Source organism: Salmo salar, chromosome 20 (assembly GCF_965601325.2).
Source record: "Salmo salar chromosome 20, fSalSal1, whole genome shotgun sequence".
Taxonomy (NCBI): domain Eukaryota; kingdom Metazoa; phylum Chordata; class Actinopteri; order Salmoniformes; family Salmonidae; genus Salmo; species Salmo salar.
In genome coordinates this window covers 19,521,380-19,544,483 of record NC_138310.1, presented here as the reverse complement: position 1 = coordinate 19,544,483, position 23,104 = coordinate 19,521,380, and the positions used below count along the sequence as shown (strand labels likewise).

The window sequence follows — 23,104 nt, the reverse complement described above, 5'->3', positions numbered from 1 at the left end:
CCAGGGACCGCCCAGGACCGACCCTACTGAGTTTCAGAGGCAAGCCAGCAGTATTCTGCTGGAGTGACAACTGTCCAGTCCACTCACCTCTCTGTCGGACCTGGATGGTCCTGAGGGCCAGGATGTTCTGATCGTCAGACAGGAACTGTTTCATCTTGATGAAGGGCTCCTTGCCTTTCACTGTCAGCTTCCTCCAGGGCTTGGGCCGGGCCAGGATCTCACTGACCGAGCCCTGTGATAGGCCCAGCACGTAGTGACCAAACACACGCTGGCCAATGTTGTGCTTCAGCAGCTGCTCTTTGACCTGGAAGGCAATCTCTGCTGTCTCCAACTGGTCGTCATCACCCGCAGTGGAGCTCCCGCTCTCCGATTGGTCACTGGGCAGGCCGGCCTCGATGCCGCCGGCCCCTGCAGGTCCCTGATTGGCTGACATTAGGGTGGCTTTGGCTGCATACAGGGCGGTGGGGAAGGCCATGAGGGGGCTGCCGGATTCCTTCTTGAAGAGTGGGGAGGAGAGGAGCTGCTTGTGGACGACGTGGTCCGCAGACAGCCTGTCCCTTGAGCAGGGGGACACAGAGAAGGGGCGGGGGAGGTCGTGGCTAGAGGAGGAGACGTCCATTGTGGGGGGACCAGGGCTGGCAGAGGTACGCTCATCCACCTGGGAGACAGAGGAGAAGGACCCTGAGGGCCTGCCCCACTCCCTGCCTGACTCCCTGCCTGACTCCTCCGATCGGTCCTCATCTGCAGACACAGAGTCACACTCAGATTAGCAGCACTTTCACAGCCACTGGGGTTTACAGCTGCATAAGGCCAACACACTACACTACAAACAGCTTTCAAGAACTACAATTAGATGTCATAGGCATAGATACTGTTGCCTCACCATTGTTGTGTAAGATTCTGGCCTTATCCATCAGGTACTTGGGAGAGGGAAGAAAGGCCTCTTTGTCCCGCAAAAAAGCCTCTGCAGTGTCCTGGTGACACACACACACACACACACACACACACACACACACACACACACACACACACACACACACGGCTGTTCAATTTCGATTAATCAATTATAGTGGCTGTAGATATCCTTACAATGTATGACGCTCACTGAGGCATTCAATGGCACTGCTATACTTTTTCTTCCCTGACAGCTGTGGAACATTAAGAGGAAACCAAAGGTCTGTTTCGTTAAGAAGCAAACTATTTTGTTTAATGCTGGGCTATGAACAAGGCAATAGAAAGCCGAACTTCAATATATATCTCACCTGGGACGAGTTACCATTCGTTGAGGCCAACTTCATTACCTTCAAGATACTACAAGAGGAAAAAACAACAGCAAGAATGTTATATTGTGTTTCTATATATAAGATATTGTAATACGATTAGTAGTCTCTTCTCAAGCACAATGGGTGTTTGTCTCACCGGAGTTCCGTTTTAATCTCTTCATAGTCCAACTGGGATTGCAGTTTAGCTTCTAATCTCTGAAAGTCAAAGAGAGGAAGCATATATCAGCAAACTCCACTGACAAGAAGGTGGGTCCATACCTCTTGCCATTTGAGTGTGTGCAGTAGGACTTACCTCAATAGCTTCTGTCTTATAGGCCAGCTGGCTTTCCAGCTCTATGATCTGATTGGCTGAGATGTTTTGGACTTCCTGTAGTGCGAACTGTAGTCTCTGTACGTTCTCCAGTAGCCTGAGGATCTCTCGGTCTTTAGCCATCAGCTTAGCCTCCAGCTTGGATGGCGACACATCACCCCTCTCCTAAGTGGAAGAAAGAAAGACAGGAAACAGAGTCAAAAAGAGTCAAAGACACTGACTGGTAAATAAATGGAAGGTGAGAATTCCTTTTGAAAAAGGCAAACATTATACCATCCAGAATTCCCACACTTAAAAGATCCATGATGTGACGCTTCAATGAATTTGAGGGGGGGGGGATTGAGGAACACATTGATCTGAACAGAAGAGGATGTGGTCTCATCTCACCCCACTAGTGCCCTCTGGTGGATGGCAGCTCCCTGGTGTGGCACTCCGGGGACTGGCCAGCTGTTCCTTTAGCCTCTCCACCTCCCTCTGGGCCATTTCTGCTTTCTACAACCAAACATCACAGCATTACAACTCACACAACAGAACACTGACACAACCAACCTGTCAGTCACTCAGCGGATATATAGATGAACTGGTCCTGAAGAGCACAGACAGATCAATCTGAGGACAGACCTTCAGAAACTAAATAAATAGAGGAGGACCACCGGCAGAAGAGTGCCACTCGATATTCCTGAGAGGACTGTTTAGTCAGTGTACTTTCTTCCCAGCCTGTTTACCTGCTCCGTCACACTCGGGCTGCTAATTAATGATTCATTTTGAGAAAATTTAACTAAGAGCTGCTGGCGGAGAGAAAGAGAGAGAGAAGGAGAAAGAGAAGGTTCAAGAGAGAGAATGACAGAGAGAGAGAGAGAGAGAGAGAGAGAGAGAGAGAGAGAGAGAGAGAGAGAGAGAGAGAGAGAGAGAGAGAGAGAGAGAGAGAGAGAAGGAAAGAGAAAACAGAGAGAGAAGAGAAATCACTAGGAAGGAAAGGAAGCAATTAAGGCAATGAGGTAGGTACGAGCCCCAGCGCACGGCACTCCGGCATCAATCGCGCTTGGCAGTCTCTCCTGTCCTCTACTGAGTGTTGCAGTGGTGCCGTGGAGCACCCACAGACGGGGCCCAGGGTTTACCGCCTCTAATCACAGGGGCTCAGGGAGGGGGAGGCAGGATAGGGAGAGGCAAGGGGGCTGCAGGATGCAGGGTGTCTAATTAAACAGGAGGCTTGATTACAGGAGTGATTATCTTAACGAAGAAGCATCTTATTCAGAGGGCTGCCAACAGGACGGCATTTTTCACTCACCTGGTTTGCCTTCTCAAGGTTCATCATGATCACACCGACCTCCTCCGCCCTGGAACACAAACAGAACCAGCCAGTGGGTTACTGAGGGGGCAATCGCCTAGTCTAGCATGATTTACACACCCTCCTTGACGTCTGACCTCAATGTAGGGCAACACCATACAGCACAATACTCACACCTACATATAACATGAGTCTATAACACATTATAAACTGGGTGGTTCGAGTCCTGAATGCTGATTGGCTGACAGTCGTGGTATATCAGACCGTATACCATGGGTATGACAAAACATTTCTTTTTACAGCTCTAATTATGTTGGTAACCAGTTTATAATACCAATAAGGCACCTTGGAGGTTTGTGGAATATGGCCAATATACCACTGCTAAGGGATGTATCCAGCCACTCCGCTTTGTGTCATTCTAAGAACAGCCCTTAGCCGTGGTATATTGGCCATATACTGTACCACACCTCTTCGTGCCTTATTGCTTAATTATAGAACGGGTGGGTCTAATCCTGGATGCTGATTGGTTAAAACCGCGTTCCAGCCGGTGTCTGTTTCACAAGTTACCACCGGCTAAGGCTATGACGTTGAACTGGCTAGTTACTGTTCCATCTCACTGCGCAATCCACTGTCTCATCAGCCCAACCAGGCAACATATAAACTTCATCTCCACTGTAAAAAAAGCATCTAGACATAATCTCCCCTTTCTTTTAGATGAGCGTTTGGTTTTCAACAGCAGAGATTTGTATAAACCTTGCTGTCTGTCTCTCCAACATTTGCAACATTGTTTCAATATTGAAATTTGATCTCCAGCTGTCCCATAGTAATGAATGTGCCGGGATGAGACAGACAGACAGGCAGGCAGCTTTTCTCAAAATCATGAATCAGCATAAGTTTTATGGATATATACAAAGAAATGACAATAGAAAAACAGGTCTAACTAAATGAAATGCAGCTAGTTTGCTGTCTTTCCAGCATTTGAAGGGATCGTGTTAGCTATGTAGATGGCTAGGTTCTCTGAACAGTGTCCTGGCGAGAGGGCCCATTTTCTATACCAGGCGAAATCCCGCATCACTAGCTAGCTCATTGTTATGTTAATGTCACTAGGAAATAGCATAAACAAATGAAAATGCAGCTACTTTTCTGTTATTCTGGCTGCACTGTTTGACGTGACTGTGTTAGCCCAAGTTGGCTAGCTAGCAAGAAAGGGGATAAGAATGGAACATTAACTAACGACTGGGTCGCGTCCATAGATACAGAATAAAAATACTTCACGACTGGGTCGCGTCTCTGGCAACCTAACCGATAGAATGTACAACCAGCCGACTTGGGAAGCAACCCTAGATTTGTGTCGGGACTATATCTCGTGGAAGGATGAAACAGTATGAATAAATTCATCAAAATAATGTTTTAACATAATTTTTATTTTTTTAATATGTCAATCATTATTTGAATTGGTTGGTAACCCATTGTACAAAAGTGATAATGCCCTCGAAGCCAGTGTTCGGAGGATATATTGGCACAGTTTGCCAGATCTCGACTTCGTCTCGGGCCTAACAACACCCGTGCCAATATATCCTCCAAACACCGGCTTCGAGGGCATAATCACCTAATCATCAACTCGTTATCAAACCCCTGACACACTTTTCTGAAACGATTCACACTAAATCACACACAACATAAACAAAGCATCATTCCTAACATAGCTCACTACAGTACAACCAAAACCAGACAGAAACGGACTGCATGTCTGATCAATACAATACTGTTCTTTGGAGATTTCATTCCTACATGCCTCCATCCATCTAACAATCAGAGAAGTCCAATATAAATAGACAGATTATTCATGAGGTTTGTTTGAAGTTCAAAAGTTTCTTTTTAGACACATGGGAGTTGATTTTCAAAATGTGGAGAAAGATGAATTAACGAGGACTGTGAAATTGATTAAAATATGCAAAGATTTCTGAAGTTTTCAGGACAAAGAAACCCCTTTCCCTTTCACTAAATGTGTTTTGAGAGCAAATCAGCGATATTTTTCACTATCAAACAAACTATTTTCAAACAAACCATGTTCTTCCTCACCTCCGTCTGCACCCACAGTACCCTTCATCTCACTGCTGGTTATTATGGGCTTGTTGGAGGAAGATTAATGACGCAAACAACTTAACTGCATGACTTATAACCCATTCTGAATAGTCACAGGGCATTGCTTTTTTTGGGGTAGGGGGGGGGGGGTGAAACAATAGTAAAACCAGACCCATAAATTCAAATAAATCAATAGTTCTCTATATTAATTAGTAGTGGTGTGGTGTGCAATACAGTCCAGCAGAGCTCTGGGCAGAGTCCAGGCCACATCAATAAGCCCAGGATGGATGGAACCACACTGACAGAAAAAGGTAACAGGTGTCATATCCAGATTTAATGAACTTGAGCAGTATGGAAAAAATGCTTTGTATTGATTACCTGTTCAGATACTCCAAACAGCCAAATCACCTTTATTATTAACATCAAGGAAAAAGTCAATCAGAGTAATAGGAGGTGAAGTTAGCGACACAGAGCCACGGGGATGAGTCCTGAGAGGGGGGTGGTGTTTAGTGTTTCTATTAGCCTATCACAGGCAGCTGAGAACAACACCCACTCATCGGACAACCCATATAGGATGTATTCCTCATCACCTATTCACTAACTACAAGCCAAGCCATTCACAAACAAAGCACCGGCCCAGTGGCCCTAACACCAACGCACAAGCATCCTTCCTCTCTCCCCTCACAGAGAGCTAACGAGCCGTCACTGTGAACAGCTGCTGAACATGAAAGGGGAGTCGAACGGAAAATGCTTCAAATCCAGCAGAATGGATGGCGGTGGGTCTGGAAACTACAGTTCAATTGCACCAAGGATTAAGCCTGGGAGAAAATCCATTAGCGCCGGCTCACTGTGCTCTGTCCGCAGCACAACCCAAACAAAGGAGTGTTTACTTTGAATGTCTATCGACATCCTTCATACAACTTCACATTCATTTCAACCGTTGAGCTGGATACATAGCGCTCACAGATCCAGGACAAGGTAGAGTGTTTTCTGAAGCAATCTTTAAATTAAGCCATTCTTCTTGAGGCCTGGCAAGGCAAGGCTCTGGCTGTCAGACAGAGGAGGCCAACACAGAGCTCTCCCATCCATCCACCTGCATTAGTTGGTGAGTCACACCACGGTAACATCCGAAATGGCACCCTATTCCCTATATAGTGCACTACATGCATAGGGCTCTGGTCAAAATTAGTGAACTATATAGGGAATAGGGTGTAATTTCAGTTGCAGCCCAGGTCTGTTTTTACAATGGCATTCTGAGGGTTCAGACTGGACATGGGTACATTACAGTGGAGAGTGACCATGTGTGAATTAGGGTAGAGCAAGCATGGCTAAAGAGAGAAGGCTGAGCATAGTGGTGTATGTATAGGTGGGGCTGAGTAGGGACCTGCAGTAGGGACCTGCATTAGGGACCTGCATTAGGGGCCTGCAGCAGGGACCTGCATTAGGGACCTGCAGTGGGGACCTGACTAGGGACCTGCATTAGGGACCTGCATTAAGGACCTGACTAGGGACCTGAGTAGGGACCTGAGTAGGGACCTGCATTAGGGACCTGAGTAGGGACCTGACTAGGGACCTGACTAGGGACCTGAGTAGGGACCTGCATTAGGGACCTGACTAGGGACCTGACTAGGGACCTGAGTAGGGACCTGCATTAGGGACCTGCATTAAGGACCTGCAGTAGGGACCTGACTAGGTACCTGACTAGGGACCTGCATTAGGGACCTGCAGTAGGGACATGACTAGGGACCTGCGTTAGGGACCTGCATTAAGGACCTGCAGTAGGGATCTGACTATGGACCTGACAAGGGACCTGCATTAGGGACCTGCATTAGGGACCTGAGTAGGGACCTGACTAGGGACCTGAGTAGGGACCTGCATTAGGGACCTGCATTAGGGACCTGCATTAGGGACCTGGAGTAGGGGCCTGCAGTAGGGACCTGAGTAGGGGCCTGCAGTAGGGACCTGCAGTAGGGGCCTGCAGTAGGGGCCTGCAGTAGTATAGATGGAGAGATCATGAGTAGAGTAAATGAGGGTTAGGGAACATGTTAGAGAACAAGCAGAGACCACAGTATGGACATAGGCTGAGTGGGTTACGTGAACAGAGAAGTTGAGAAACAGTGGAGAGTGGAGATACAAGCAGGCTCTTACTTGTTGGCCTTCTCCTGGTCGTATTTACACCGCAGGTCCAGAAGATCTGTCTGGGCTGTGCTCAGAGCTAGAGAGATAAAGGAACAGAATTAGTCATGATGACCTTTCACCTCACTGTGTCCAGAAAGGACCACTGGACAAAACACTCACATGAATGCAGCACTTTGATCCTCTCCTCGGCCTCACCCAGTCTGTCGGCCAGAGTGGCATCTGTGTCTTCGGTTTCCCTATGAGAAGAGAGACGCAATGTCAAAGATGACCATGCTTACATACTCTCATGCATACAGCACACATACTGTATTACATTCTGTTTCCACTCATTAGATTAAGGTTTAAATGTGATTACATCCAGGTCTATTGTCATTGTGGAGAATGACTGACGGGCTGGGGGCTGTCCTCTTTTTTGCTTTTATCATGTACACATCATATCATGTTCACAAGGTTGTGAGGGAGGCAAGGACCAGGCCTGTGTTTCTAACCCTTCTGTCTGGTTCTGGCCCTGGTGGTTCTGCTGAGGTGAGCCTGTGACTCTGAGGGTCTGTTTGCTGTTTGGAGTCATCACACCAGCTGTCCAGCTCGATGCCTCCCCAGGTCCTGACTCTGCTGCTGCTGGGTCCTCCCCTGTGTCACCTGTGGATAGGGAGCAGAGTGCAGATGAGTGCTGTGATCATCTGAGGTGAGAGGCCACAGAGACTGCATGGAACAGAGACATCCGTGTGTGGCTAAAAGTGGATTGTTTGTGGAACAAAAATACTTTCTTTGATTTTTTTTCTTCTCTGAAATTGACATTTTGAACAATCAAGCAGCAGTGAGCTAGGCCTGGGCCTATTCTGTGGCCAGGGCTATGGCTGCAACCTGGTCTCAGAGCATTTCTTATTATTTTGAACGTAAACCACGACACTCCATTTAGTATGATATGTTACCTTTCGTATGGTATGTATTAATTTGTGGATATCCATCACCCATTAACCTCACTAGGGTAGGGGGCAGCATTCTGAATTTTGGATGAAAAGCGTGCCCAAAGTAAACTCCCTGCTACTCAGGTCCAGAAGCTAGGATATGCATATAATTGGTAGATTTGGATAGAAAACACTCGAAAGTTTCCAAAACTGTTAAAATAATGTCTGTGAGTATAACAGAACTGATATGGCAGGCGAAAACCTGAGGAAAATCCATCCAGGAAGTGCTATTCTTTTGGAATGTCTCTTTTCCATTGAAAGCCTATCCACCATACAAAGACATATGACGCAGTTCACGATCTCTATGGCTTCCACAACATGTGGCCAGTCTTTAGGCATTGTTTCAGGCTTTTACTCAGAAAAATGAGGGAGAAACAGCACTTTCAATGAGTTGACAGTGGAAATTTCCAGACATGAGTCCGGCGCGCGCCTTTCTTGTTTCTCCTTTTCTATTGACGAAGCTTTTGTCCGGTTGAAATATGATCGATTATTTATGACAAAAACAACATGAGGATTGATTATAAACATCGTTTGACATGTTTCTACAAACTTTTATGGTACTTTTTAGATTTTTCGTCTGTCTGTTGTGACCGCGCTTTGTTTCAATGTATTACTGAACAAAACGCACCAACAAAACTGAGGTTTTTGAATATAAACAGGGACTTTATCGAATAAAACGAACATTTATCGTGTAACATGAAGTCTTCGGAGTGCAACCATATGAAGATCATTAAAGGTAAGTGATACATTTTAACGCTATTTCTGACTTTTGTTACTCCTCTTCTTGGCTGCTAACTGTTTGTAATGATTTGTCTGCTGGGCGCTGTTCTCAGATAATCGCATGATTTGCTTTCTCCGTAAAGCCTTTTTGAAATCTGATACAGCGGTTGGATTAACAAGAAGTTTATCTTTAAGATGGTGTATAACATTTGTATATTTTATGTATGTTTATTATGAGAATTTCTGTTTTGTTGAGTTTCACGCTCTGCCATTTCACCGGATGTTGTTTGAGACAGTGTTTTACTGAACAAAACGTGCTAACAAAATGGAGGCTTTTGGATATAAAGAGGGACTTGATCGAACAAAACAAACATTTATTGGGTAACTGGGAGTTTTGTGAGTGTAACCATATGAATATCATCAAAGGTAAGTGATTAATTTTATCGCTATTTCTCACTTTTGTTACTCGTCTACTTGGCTGGTTACTGTCTGCTGGGTGCTGTTCTCAGATAATCGCATGGTTTGCTTTCGCCGTAGAGTATTTTTGAAATCTGACACCGTGGTTGGATTAACAAGAAGTTAATCTTTAAAAAGATGTATAACACTTGTGTTTTTCATGAATTTTTATAATGAGTATTTCTGTTTTTGAATTTGGCGCTCTGCAATATCACTGGATGTTGGTCAGGTGGGACGGTAGCATCCCACACCCCCTAGAGAGGTTAAATATGATAGCTGTCTAACGTTAGCTAGGCTAGGGGTTAGGGTTAAGGTTAGAAGTTAGGTTAAAGAGTTAGGGCAAGGGTTAGCTAAAAGGGTTAGGGTTAGGTTAAGGGGAAGGGTTAGCTAACATGCTAAGTAGTTGCAAAGTAGCCAAAAAGTAGTAATTATACTGAACAGAAATATAAACACAACATGCAAAGTGTTGGTCCCATGTTTCATGAGCTGAAATAAAGGATCATAGACATTTTCATACGCACAAAAAGCTTATTTCTCTCAAATGTTGTGCACAACTATGTTTACATCCCTGTTAGTGAGCATTTCTCCACCTGACAGGTGTGGTATATCAAGAAGCTGATTAAACAGCATGATCATTACACAGGTGCACTTTGTGCTGGGGAAAATAAAAGGCCACTCTAAAATGTGCAGTTTTGTCATACAACACAATGCCACAGATGTCTCAAGTTTTGAGGAAGCGTGCAATTTGTATGCTGACTGCAGGAATGTCCACCAGAGCAGTTGCCAGAAAATGTCATGTTAATTTCTCTACCATAAGCTGCCTCCAATGTCATTTTAGCTAATTTGGCAGTACGTCCAACCGGTCTCACAACCGCAGACCACGACGTGTAATCACGCCAGCCCAGGACCTCCACATCCGGCTTCTTCACCTGCGGGATCATCTGAGACCAGCCACATGGACAGATGATAAAACTGAGAAGTATTTCTGTCTGTAATAAAGCTCTTTTGTGGGGAAAAACTCATTCTGATTGGCTGGACATGGCTCCCCAGTGGGTGGGCCTTTGACCTCCCAGGCCCACCCATGGCTGCGCCCCTGCCCAGTCATGTCAAACCCATAGATTAGGGTCTAATGAATTGATTACAATTGACTGATTTCCTTATATGAACTGTAACTCAGTAAAATCGTTGAAATTGTTGCATGTTGCATTTATATATTTTTTCAGTATAGTTGAAAATTTGCTAATTAGCTAAAATTCTAAGTTGTCCGTGATGAGATTCGAACTCCCAATCATTGGGTTGCTCGACGTTCGCTTTACACGCGCTCCCATCCACCCCGACTAACCACCCTACTTTAGTTTTTGGCTTAAGTAACCATCTGTCTTATGTAACCATACCAAACATAACGTATCATACTAATTTGAGGGTCCCGGATTTACATTTACTATGTTACGTCTAGTCTATGAGACCAGGCTGGTGGCAGTGGCTCTGGTCTGACCTGGCTTGTCAAGGCACTCCAGGTGTCTCTTCCAGTGCCCGCTGAGCTCCCTGACCAGGGCCTCGCTGTCTGGGGCCGAACTCTGCAGCTGCTGCAGCCTCTCCTCCAGGGTGTGTGTAGCCTCAAGCACGGGAACTGGGTCTGAGAGCAAAAAGACACACAAGATGGAGAGAAATGTTACATTTTTCTATGAACCACTATATGCAAAACAACCACATAGCCATAATATTGAGTGGTAATTCAAGAGCTTCAAATGCTGAAGTGGATGAGTAAAGTCAAAAGTTCAACACTTCAGTCAAGTGAATTTCATTGCCTATCTATTTGATCAAATATAATGAGATATCACAATTATCCTGTTGCTGCTGTCAAAATATGTCTCCTATTATACAACTGATGTCAGGATGTTTAAAAGGAACTTTTTAAATAGCATATTAAAAGAAAAATCTACCATACCATATTCTGCATGAGACAGTACAGTTATCATATGCTCTCCTGCACAACAGCATCAAGAGTAGGAGACTGAGAAATTGTTCCAAAGAGGGACTCTAGAATTCACTCCAATGAGATGCCTTACAAATCTCACAGGCTGGCCCTAATGACATGAATAGACTAAACTACTAAGATCAAATCCAATGGAACTCATCACCAATAAATGAATGTCAAAAAAAGCCGCATAGACTGCAGTACAATATGACGCGCACTTCAGTCCCAAATATACACCTAAACAAATCCAACAAAGTCTGGAAAAAGTCTGCTCCTGAAAAGAAGAGAAAAAGAAGACGGATTCTTTAGCACAACAGAGGAGCTGTTTTGCAATGCATGTGCAGCAGCCTGGGCCCCATGGGGCCAACTAGGAGGCTGTTTCTCTGCTAACAAGTCTCCTCTGTGTCATTTGATCATTTAAATTATTATGCCAGGAATTCTCAGGAGGTGGCTCGGCACTCCACATCACAGGGCTGTTTTTAATCTTCCCGTTCCCTTTCTTCCCATCCCGAAAAGTTCAACAGCTCTGAGAGGGAGAGCTGCTCCTGTTGTGTACCTGCCTGCCGCACACCAAAGGAGGTGACTTCTAGTGCCAAAGCACAGAGAGAGGGGCTCAGGGGAGCCGCCTGACAAGGAGGGAGGGAGGATGTAGAGACACACACACACACACCAGCCTTTCAAAACTCCAAGGAGGGAAAATCGCTGCTTTGCTGCACAAACTTTTCTCCCGCAGCTTTCATGCGCTCGTCTTTCTGCACCTGTGTGGATCGCGATCATATCCTTTCTTCAACATGGGCACAGACTGAACTGACTGTTCAGAGAGCCTAACCACAGACGTTTACACTTCAACAGACACCACTGAGACTAGACAGCCAAGTCGAAGCAGGCCACAGAAACACAGCTGTCAAAAATTAGCAATCTGTGAAAATACTTCCATAACCATTTGACATATCTGAAGTTTCATCAGAAACACTCGGACAAAGATAATAGATGGAACCATTTTTTCCCCAGGACAGTTTACAGTCAACTGAGCCTCCTGTGTGTCTGTGTTCACTGTTACACCCACACATGAGATATTGCATCAGTCACATGGGACATCACACTTAAGAGCAGAGCTCTTCTTAGACAAACAGGACGACTTAAAACACTGCTTTTCACATCGACCCACTGTCACAGAAATCACTTTATCAGCCTCTTTTCCATATATCCTTTTAACTTTCCATGATCAAAGTGCAGAGATTACAGTAAGGGATCTCTCACACTTGGACAAGCAGGGATTATCAATCAGTGGCTAGGCAAAAAAAGTGAAGGGATATATGGTAGCCCTGTATACAAAATGAACCCAGTCAAAGAGGAGAGCAGCAGGGGTACTCTCAGAGGGACCCGGGTGTAGCTCTACAAGACGGGCTACAGTTGGGGGAAGTGTCAAAGAAGACTGCTGATAACGGAAGAGAACAGGACTGCTAATTGATGTTGCTAATAAGCTGTGCTGGATATTCCTTTAAGAGCATTTCTTTAAAAGTAAATCCTTACTATAAAAGGAAGATTGAATACTTGAATTGAATTTTACACCATACTGCCAATATACCTAGAATTCCCCCCACACCACCATCATCATCCCCCACCATTATCTACTGTGATTGGGTCATATCTATGCAAATAAACAGCACTTTTTTTTTATTCAATCCGTATCTTAATTAATGCTGATTGGACGTCTGCCCTGAAGTCATGATAACAGATAGCACAACAGCACCTCATTGAGGGTCATAAATCACTGCACATTAATACATCATATTCTCTAGTCAAATATGGTCCGTTCACACGTGAATCACAGTGACTGGGCAAAGGTGGGGATGAACAGAATGTTATGAGGAGAAGGAGGTTCAGAGGTCATTCCGGGGACACACGCCTGTCCTCTCAGTCTACCAGCAAAGACGAGCTGGCATTGAGGATCCTGGCATCACTTGTACTTCAACACAGTTGTTCATTTGTACTTCAGCACAGTTCCACCTGGTTTGTTGGTATTGTGTGGTGTTAGCAAAGTCACTGCACTAGTAAGCCAGGGTAGGGCTATCATACAATCTATGTGTGTGTGGTCTCATCATCTACATTGAGTTTGCATCAGTGTTACAGATGAGATAATGAGCTTCCATGGCTGGTTCCTAGCAGCCGCTGGTCAGGTATTACGCTGCGATTGCTCATCCCATAGCAGGGAGCAGCTCTCTGGGTGCTGCTCCTTGACAGCCCAGGGTAAACAGGCCATGCCTAGCATGGTCACAACAGATATGTTTATGCTTGATAGCCAGCTCCTATGGTTGTTCCTATGGACCATGTTAGGCCAGGGCCCACTGTGTGAACTGTCCACATAAATACTGTCTGGACTGTGGCCGGGACCGTGGGACAGACAGGTCAAGGATGTGTCTGGGTGGGCAGTGGTGGTGGGTGGGAGTGGACGAGGGTGGTGTGAGCCAAGACAAGCAGGTGTGTTGGGACGGTCCGTCTTTGCCCTGTCAGCGATACACTGTCATTAGGCGGTGTGGGCTCAGCGGGGTGCACCATTACGTCTCCCTGGGCTCTGTGTAATTACGTTCTGACATAATTAACCCAGCAAGCCCATTAGCCAAGCGCTGGCTGGCTGGAGAGAAAATAAAAAAACGCTATAATTATTTGTTGTGCGCATGTTAATGAGGCCAGCTGTGTTCCCATCATACAACATGAACAAATTAATTTACAAGGCTGTGCTTCGAGGGTTTTTTCTTTTCATACAAAACAGTCTTGTTTTGTGTTGTTTTTCTCTATGTGGTCTTCAAGTTCCAAAAACACTATGTCTTGCTGTTGCAACAAACTGTAATACTGTACATGAGCAGTGTATTGTCATGGCCCGAAACTAGGTTGACTGAACAGTTTGTCTTTGAAGGTTGGACTAAGGACTAAGTGCACCATCAAAATGGCTACCTTTGAAAAAAGTTGTATCTTTTCTTAATTAAAGCAAAAGTAAACAACCAATACTCTACTTACAGACTACGGGAGTCCCAATCCAATGTAGCCGTGTGGGAACACTTCCATTGACTGAAGTCTAATAGTCTTTAACAAAGTAATCTATTATTCTACCAACTACACAGACACTCGAGCTCACAAGGTACAATTCTTTAATGTCTATCCTTGTTTCAACCTAGATTATATAGATTTTGTAGCTACGATGAAATCATTTTCAACAAAATGCTATCTCAGAAAACGTATGAAAAAAATGGAAAATGCTACAGTAAAAACGGCCAGTCTTTTCACTCATACGATATTCAGAGCACAGAACAAAAGTCTCTCCCTTTGACTTGTATGTGGAGAAGAGAGTGGAAGAGATAAAGATAAAGAAACAGAGATCACTATAGAGAGAAAGAGAGAGCGAGAGAAATGGTGAAAGAAGTGTGTCTTTCACTGTGTGCTGAAAGAGTAACTTTTTAACCTGTTCTTTTGTCTGTGTTCCACACATGCCTTTGTCTGGCAGACTGAAGGACATCTCTACAACTATGTAAAAAGAAGCTCTTAGAAATATACATAAACAGGAATATCAGGGTACAATATAATTCAGCCACTCTTTAACTTTGATTGATATGTTGTTGTTGTTGTTGTTGTTGTTCTTTTTTGTTACAATAACAAAATAACTGTTCGGTGAACAATCACAAAAAAAAATAAAAACACAACTGAAACTATTCATCTCCTTTACACTTCAGAACTTGAGTTTTAGTCGTACCCATATATATATATATATATATATATATATATATATATATATATATATATATATATATATATATATTATATATATATATATATATATATATATATAGTATCTCTGCACACACACACTCACACGCCCACGCACACACACTTCCTCTCTGTTCTGAGCACACACTCTGCCGGTCCCTCTGGGGTCTCTGCTCCACGGGGATCCATTGGAGAGGCCCAGCTCTTTTATGAACATAATGCATTATTAAGCACCTCAAACATCTCCTGGGCCTTTGTTTATTACTGCTCTTATTAATCACTTGTGCAGAATCTCGTCCTGCCCAAAAGAGCTTTCATTTTCCATCAACTTTTTTTATATGCTTTCATTTTTGATACTGCCACAAACAGAGCGTAGACGCACAGCTCTCCAAGTTCCCTCTCATCTTCTGATGGAATGTACTCAGCACCACACTTATTATTAAAAAAACAACGCCTTACAGGCCTCAATAAGCCTCTCTCTCCAGCGTCTGCCAATGTAAACTGAGAGGACAAAACATTATGAACACCTGCTCTTTCCATGGCAGACTGACCAGCTGAATTTAGGTGAAAGCTATGATCCCTTATTGATGTCACTTGTTAAATCCACTTCAATCAGTGTAGATGAAGGGAAGGAGACAGGTTAAAGAAGGGTTTTTAAGCCTTGAGACATTTGAGACATGGATTGTGTATGTGTGCTATTCAGAGGGTGAATGGGCAAGAAAAAATATTTGAACGGGGTATGGTAGTAGGTGCCAGGCGCACTGGTTTGTGTCAAGAACTGCAACGCTGCTGGGTTTTTCACGCTCAACAGTTTCCCGTGTATGTGAAGAATGGTCCACCACCCAAAGGACATCTAGCCAACTTGACACAACTGTGGGAAGCATTGGAGTCAACATGGGCCAGCATCCCTGTGGAACGCTTCCGACACCTTGTAGAGTCCATGCCCCGACAAATTTAGGATGTTCTGAGTGCAAAAAGGGGTGCAACTCAATACTATGAAGGTGTTCCTAATGTTTTACCCACTCAGTGTATACAGGGAGCTATAAGGGGACAATAATTCTTTGAATAGATTAAGGTGAAATCACAAAGGTCATTTTACTCTTTAGGGATAGGGGACAGCATTGGGAAGTTTGGATGAAAAGCATTCCCAGAGTAAACTACCTGTTACTCAGGCCCAGAAGATAGAATATGCATATCATTAGTAGATATGGATAGAAAACACTCTAACGTTTCCAAAACTGTTAACATAATGTATGTGAGTATAACAGAACTCATATGGCAGGCGAAAACCTGAGAAAAATCCAACCAGAAAGTGGGAATTCTGAGGTTTGTAGTTTTCAAGTGAATGCCTATCGAATATCCAGTGTCTGTGGGGTCAGATTGCACTTCCTAAGGCTTCCACTAGCTGTCAACAGTCTTTAGAAGTTGTTTCAGGCTTCTATTGTGAAAGGGGAGCGAATAAGAGCACTCTCAGCAGATGGCCCAGGTGAAAGCCTTTAGTTTAGTCACGCGCATGGCCGTGAGCACGAGCTCCGTTCCCTTTCCTTTCTAATGAAAACAATATTGTCCGGTTGAAACATTATTGAATATTTATGATAAAAATACCCTAAGGATTGATTAGAAACATCGTTTGACATGTTTCTACGAACTCAAATGGAACTTTTTTGACTTTTCGTCTAGACTTTGTGCCCGCGCTTTGTGCATTTGGATTACTGGACTAAACGAGCGAACAAAGAGGAGGTATTTGGACATAAAGATGAACTTATCGAACAAAATGAATATTTATTGTCTAACATGGAGACCTGGGAGTGCCATCAGATGAAGATCATCAAAGGTAAGTGATTAATTTTAACGCTATTTCTGACTTTTGTGACACCTCTCCTTCTTCGGAAAATGGCTGTATGGTTTTTTGTGGCTAGGCGCTGACCTAACATAATCGCATGGTGTGCTTTCACCGTAAAGCCTTTTTGAAATCGGACATTGTGGTTGGATTAACGAGAAGTTTATCTTTAAAATGGTGTATAATACTTGTATGTTTGAGGAACTTTAATTATGAGATTTCTGTTGTTTGAATTTGGCGCCCTGCAATTTCACTGGCTGTAGGCCAGGTGTTCCGCTAGCGGAACCCCCTTCCCAGAAACGTTAATGCTCTATTCTTACAACCCTGGAGCCAAAGGAAATTACTAACTGACTTCAATATGCACTGCACTTACAATCTCGCAGACCAAGGAGACTTCAATACATTAATATTCATTGTGCAATGAAGTCATAAAGCCATGATGGAATTGTGTGGAGTTTTACCTGGTCCTGGAATCCGTACCATGCAGTAGTATTTGGTCACCACTAGCTAGCACTGTTGCCCCAACGTTTCAACTAATGCAGACCTCAGCCCTGCCAAGGGCCCAACAAACATACAACACACAAACACACACACACACACACACACACACACACACACACACAGTAAGTGAGCTCCCTGCTGAGATGAAAGGTACTGTGTTCTTCAGGAGAGATGGAGGGAGAGCGAGAGAGAGAGGGATGAGGTGATCCTGGGGGAGGTGTGTGAGTAAAGAGAGGGGAGGGGGCAGAGCAAACACCTGGAGCGCCAATCTCAGGGCTACGCTCCTGGCGACAGGGCCCCGCTCCTCCTCTCAAAGCGACAGCTACAAACACCAAGGTTCAAACGTAACCGCAGAGTCAGAGATGCTCACACAGGAGGGAGAGAGATGAGGAGAGAGGTGCTACTCAGGAGAGCCAACTCAGTCATGGAAACTGTCACTGTTTTTCACATCCTGTGAAGAGGAAGTAGTTTATTTACACTGATCAAAAAAGTATAGAGATGAAAATCTAAACAAATAAGTATTTTTTGGAGGGACAAATATTTTGTCGACAATTTCAATGGAGCATAGGAATATACAGTTGAAGTCGGAAGTTTACATACACCTTAGCCAAACACATTTAAATTCAGTTTTTCACAATTCCTGACATTTAATCCAAGTAAAAATCCCTGTCTTAGGTCAGTTAGGATCAGCACTTTATTTTAAGAATGTGAAATGTCAGAATAATAGTCGAGAGAATGATTTAGTTTAGCTTTTATTTCTTACATCACATTCCCAGTGGGTCAGAAGTTTACATACACTCAATTAGTATTTGGTAGCATTGCCTTTAAATTGTTTAACTTGGGTCAAACGCTTCAGGTAGTCTTCCACAAGCTTCCCACAATAAGTTGGGTGAATTTTGGCCCATTCCTCCTGACATAGCTGTTGTAACTGAGTCAGGTTTCTAGGCCTCCTTGCTCGCATACGCTTTTACAGTTCTGCCCACAAATCTTCTATAGGATTGAGGTCAGGGCTTTGTGATGGTCACTCCAATACCTTGACTTTGTTGTCCTTAAGCCATTTTGCCATAACTTTGGAAGTATGCTTGGGGTCATTGTCCATTTGGAAGACCCATTTGCGACCAAGCTTTAACTTCCTGTCTTGAGATGTTACTTCAATATATCCACATATTTGTCCTTCCTCATGATCCTATCTATTTTGTGAAGTGCACCAGTCCCTCCTGCAGCAAAGCACCCCCACACATGATGCTGCCACCTCCGTGCTTCACGGTCGGGATGGTGTTCTTCGGCTTGCAAGCCTCCTCCTTTTTCCTCCAAACTTAACGATGGTCATTATGGCCAAACAGTTCTATTTTTGTTTCATCAGACCAGAGGACATTTCTCCAAAAAGTACAATCTTTGTCCCTATGTGCAGTTGCAAACCATAGTCTGGCTTTTTTATGGCGGTTTTGGAGCAGTGGCTTCTTCCTTGCTGAGCGGCCTTTCAGGTTATGTTGATATAGGACTCGTTTTACTGTGGATATAGATACTCATGTACCTGTTTTCTCCAGCATCTTCACAAGGTCCTTTGCTGTTGTTCTGGGATTGATTTGCACTTTTCGCACCAAAGTACGTTCATCTCTAGGAGACAAAATGTGTCTCCTTCCTGAGCGGTATGACGGCTGCGTGGTCCCATGGTGTTTATACCTGCGTACTATTGTTTGTACAGATGAATGTGGTACCTTCAGGCGTTTGGAAATTGCTCCCAAGGATGAACCAGACTTGTGGAGGTCTACAATGGTTTTTCTGAGGTCTTGGCTGATTTCTTTTGATTTTCCCATGATGTCAAGGAAAGAGGCACTGAGTTTGAAGGTAGGCCTTGAAATACATCCACAGGTACACCTCCAATTGACTCAAATGATGTCAATTAGCCTATCAGAAGCTTCTAAAGCCATGACATCATTTCATGAATTTTCCAAGCTGTTTAAAGGCACAGTCAACTTAGTGTATGTAAACTTCTGACCCACTGGAATTGTGATACAGTAAATTATAAGTGAAATAATCTGTCTGTAAACAATTGTTGGAAAAAGTACTTGTGTCGTGCACAAAGTAGATGTCCTAACCGACTTGCCAAAACTATAGTTTGTTAACAAGAAAATTGTGGAGTGGTTGAAAAACGAGTTTTAATGACTCCAACCTAAGTGTATGTAAACTTCCGACTTCAACTGTATGTCTTAAATGCATGGAAATGCACATTATGATTCTGGTGTGTGACATTTTGGCTTGGGGACCCAATAATGACATTTTTAGAAGTATTACATTTTCAAGGTGTTCTCATTGCTCAGAGCACTTATTTCAACTGTTCCCCATAAAATGCAGAGGATGCATTGGAGTTGCTTCAAAGAGCATGCCCTGTTCATGACACTGGTGTTAGATTCTAAATGAACCTATTAAAACTCACGGATAATTAGTAAAGCTTAAACCAAGTTTATTCACCCATTGGGTCAATGCAGCTGCATAAGACAAAATAAATATTCAGTCTCCTCCTTCTCTCTTTCTCTTTACATCTTTATTACTTGGCAGGAAGTTAAGTGATACAGGCAATAAACTGTTCCTTCTCCCTTAATGTGACCTGACCTGACCTCGACCCCCTTCCTCACTAATCCACAGCTCCGCATCTTTATCAGTGCCTGCCAACATATGATCGTCTCCCTGCACACAGTACATTCCAAGCTTAATTGCCTCCACCATATACATTCTTCCTACAGATAACCATTAACTTCTGGTGTAGGCACTCTAGACCATAGCACTCAATATTTCAATAGGATTCCTGATAATTAACACTATTCAGAACCCTGAATCCATCACCGGTAAAGGTTGCCATTGTCATACTACATGTAATCCTTTGTCACAGGAAACAGTGCCACTCTAAGTCCAGACTCACCACAACTATAATAATAGCTATCTTGTTCAGCAGCTGCTTGATACACTTGCTGACTTTACAGTAAAAACAAAACCCAAATCACACTCACACACACACTCACACGCACACACGCACACACGCACACACACACACACACACACACACACACACAGCATTTCCAGCCATGTATTCTCCTCTCTTCCCTTACACTAACATTCTCCTCCTCGTAAACACACTGATGTGAGATACACATTTGCTTTAACAAATTGGGACGTGATTAAAACCTTCTCTATTGAGAGCATGTTCAGGGTAGCCCTGTGTTGTGTCAGGGATGCATACCCTCCTGTCTATAACATTCATATGAACTGAGAATATGAAAGCAGCATCATAACATGTGTCATGCGTGTCCAACATTATGCAACTGACATCATCATTGGCACCTATTCCAATAACGGATTTGTTATTGTGGATAACTGATACCTGACACCAAACGTTGCTGTTAACTGGATACAACAGGTCACATTGTCCCCTCCCCCTCCCTGGCTCTCCTCTTGCATTCATTAACTCTGTTGTCGGCCGCTCTGATTGGACCAACGGCCTGTCAGTGTCAGCAGACAGCCAGGATGGAGGGATCCTTTCAAATTAAATAAGAGGGAGAAAAAAAATGTCTGCCAATGAATAGTGATAACGGCATTAAGATTAACGAGCACGGTGTGTTAAGAATAATTGCGTCTGTCAAAACATAAAAAATACATGAGCTGGATCGTTTGTTTGGAGACTGGCGGGAAAGCAGCACAGTGATGTGTTTATAGGGGAGGAGTGAGGGACCACAGCCAACTGACTGTCCTCTGGTGTACCTGGAGCGATCCACTCTGGGAACAGGGGGTGACCTTGGACAGGCCAGTGAGATGCACAATGATACACAAAATACCCTACTCTCCATTTTGTGACTCCTGTTTGGCATCAGACAGGAGGTAAATAATATCAGAAAGATAATAATGAATAGATTTGGAGAATTTTAGCAATTAGCTGTTAATGGAAATGATTGGTATAACATTAAAGGATTAGATGACAAATAATAATCAGCAGCTCAGCTGGCTGCGTTTTTGGGGTTTTAAAATAATAACTCCTTCTGTAGTAGTAAAGCCCAGGAAACGTCATCCACACACAGACCTGCAGTGACACACAGTGTGAGAGCTAAGACTAGAGACTCTGGTGAGGGAGAGTCACCCGGATGCTAATGCTAGTACAGGTCCAGGTAAGGTCAGAGGAAGATGAGTGTTCTGAATATGCTAATCCAAGGCCCTCCGACCTGTAACAAGGGCCACATGACGACAAGGCTCAACCCCCCCCCCCCCCCCCCCCCCACCCTGGCCAATCATAGAGAAGTGATTGGTGGAGATGTCGATGTCATATATGTTTATGTCAAAATAGGAGCTGAAAGTGTGCATGCATGTGTGTGTGCCAGAGGAGGCTGGTGGGAAGCACTATAAGAGGACGGGCTCATTGTAACTGCTGGAATAGAATGAACGGAACGACATCAAACACGTCAAACATACTGAAAGCACGTTGGACTCCGTTCCATTTATTCCATTACAGCCATTATAACAGGCCCGTCCTCCTATAGCTCCTCCCACTAGCCTCCTCTGGTGTGTGGGTGTGTGTATGCATGTGTGTGTATGCGCTTGTGTGTGAGAGCAAAAGTAAACGTTAAATTCCTATTTTTTAAATCTTCAAACCCAATCCTAGCTACAAGGGTTCCGATACAGTTTAACACGGTTTATTAGTACTCTTTCTTGTCAGTGCCCTGTGCAATTAAAGAGATGAAGTCCTCATTCCTTACATTATCATTGTTTGTTCAGTCTGCTCTTGATAGAACATTTGTTCATGACAAAATATAGCCCCTAAAACCCTCCTGGGTCCTCCATTAAGCCCTTGATACGTGCAGGTATAGGTCAGGAAATCAAACTGAACACCTCTTCAAAGACATCCATTTCTTATCAAAAAAAAATAACTCCATTCAAAGTGTGTGGTGAAATATCAAGCAGGAGACTTCAAGGTAAAATGGAGACCTTTAAAAGTCAGTCGCTGCATCGCTATTTTCTCTGACACCCACTTTTATCTTGTATTCATTGAATCTGTAAACCGCGTTCTCTACTCTTGCAATGAGTGTTCCTCTGATGTAGCCGGAGATTGGAGTGCGTTTTGCTCTTGTCTCCTGCAACAAAGAGCAATGCTGTATAGTGTGCCCTGGCAACAAACAACAACAGAATACACAGTCTCTCCCCCTCCCCCTCTCTTTCCCTGCTGGCCTCATCAGGCCTGCACTCCAGACTAAGACAAGCTACAGTTGGCTTTTAATTGGCCCTCTGCAATCAACAGCCCATCCCCACAAGGATCGTCTCTCCTCCGCAATGCAACGCTCAAGGACCAGCGCTCGGTTTTGAAGTGGCCCCACACAGAGCACAGACTCTAAAACATAGATAAGAACTACAGGGTGTCTTGTGGATATTTATATATCTATGGCAAGAAAACAGTCACTTCGTATTTTTAGCTTGTCTCATGTAGAACGTTGGCCTAATGAAGTTGACTGTGGCTTGGTGTGTTGTTGATCTGGCTGGGGAAGCTGATCTCTTGTGGGAGGTTTGGTACATTAGCAATATTGTGTGTTGTCTGTGTCTGTGCTGTTGTGATGTGTGTGGCTCTGTTACAGGTGGGAGACTCACCAGGGGCTTCGATAAGCTGCTTGTAGATTCCCAGGAATGCCGACTCTGCCTCCTTACTGCGCTTGTTCAGAGCGACCACCTGGAGACGACAGGACAGGACACAGCCGTCAGGGTGACACTCAGGCGTCAACATTCATACTAAACCTTTG

General features: G+C 44.0%; 1 protein-coding gene across 3 annotated transcripts in view; it reads right to left on the bottom strand.

Moving 5' to 3' along the window:
• Positions 1-23,104, bottom strand: part of LOC106579952 (homeobox protein cut-like 2) — a 122,478-nt gene that overhangs the window by 13,425 nt on the left and 85,949 nt on the right. For all 3 annotated transcript variants that reach the window (XM_014160399.3, XM_014160400.3, XM_045703043.2), the window contains exons 4-15: positions 22,956-23,034; positions 10,745-10,885; positions 7,594-7,744; positions 7,265-7,341; positions 7,115-7,181; positions 2,882-2,930; positions 1,981-2,085; positions 1,576-1,758; positions 1,420-1,478; positions 1,263-1,311; positions 884-974; positions 88-741 (exon numbers count right to left, since the gene is read on the bottom strand). In XM_014160399.3, coding sequence (XP_014015874.1) covers positions 88-741; positions 884-974; positions 1,263-1,311; positions 1,420-1,478; positions 1,576-1,758; positions 1,981-2,085; positions 2,882-2,930; positions 7,115-7,181; positions 7,265-7,341; positions 7,594-7,744; positions 10,745-10,885; positions 22,956-23,034 — 1,705 coding nt within the window. The remainder of the gene's footprint in view (positions 1-87; positions 742-883; positions 975-1,262; positions 1,312-1,419; positions 1,479-1,575; positions 1,759-1,980; positions 2,086-2,881; positions 2,931-7,114; positions 7,182-7,264; positions 7,342-7,593; positions 7,745-10,744; positions 10,886-22,955; positions 23,035-23,104) is intronic.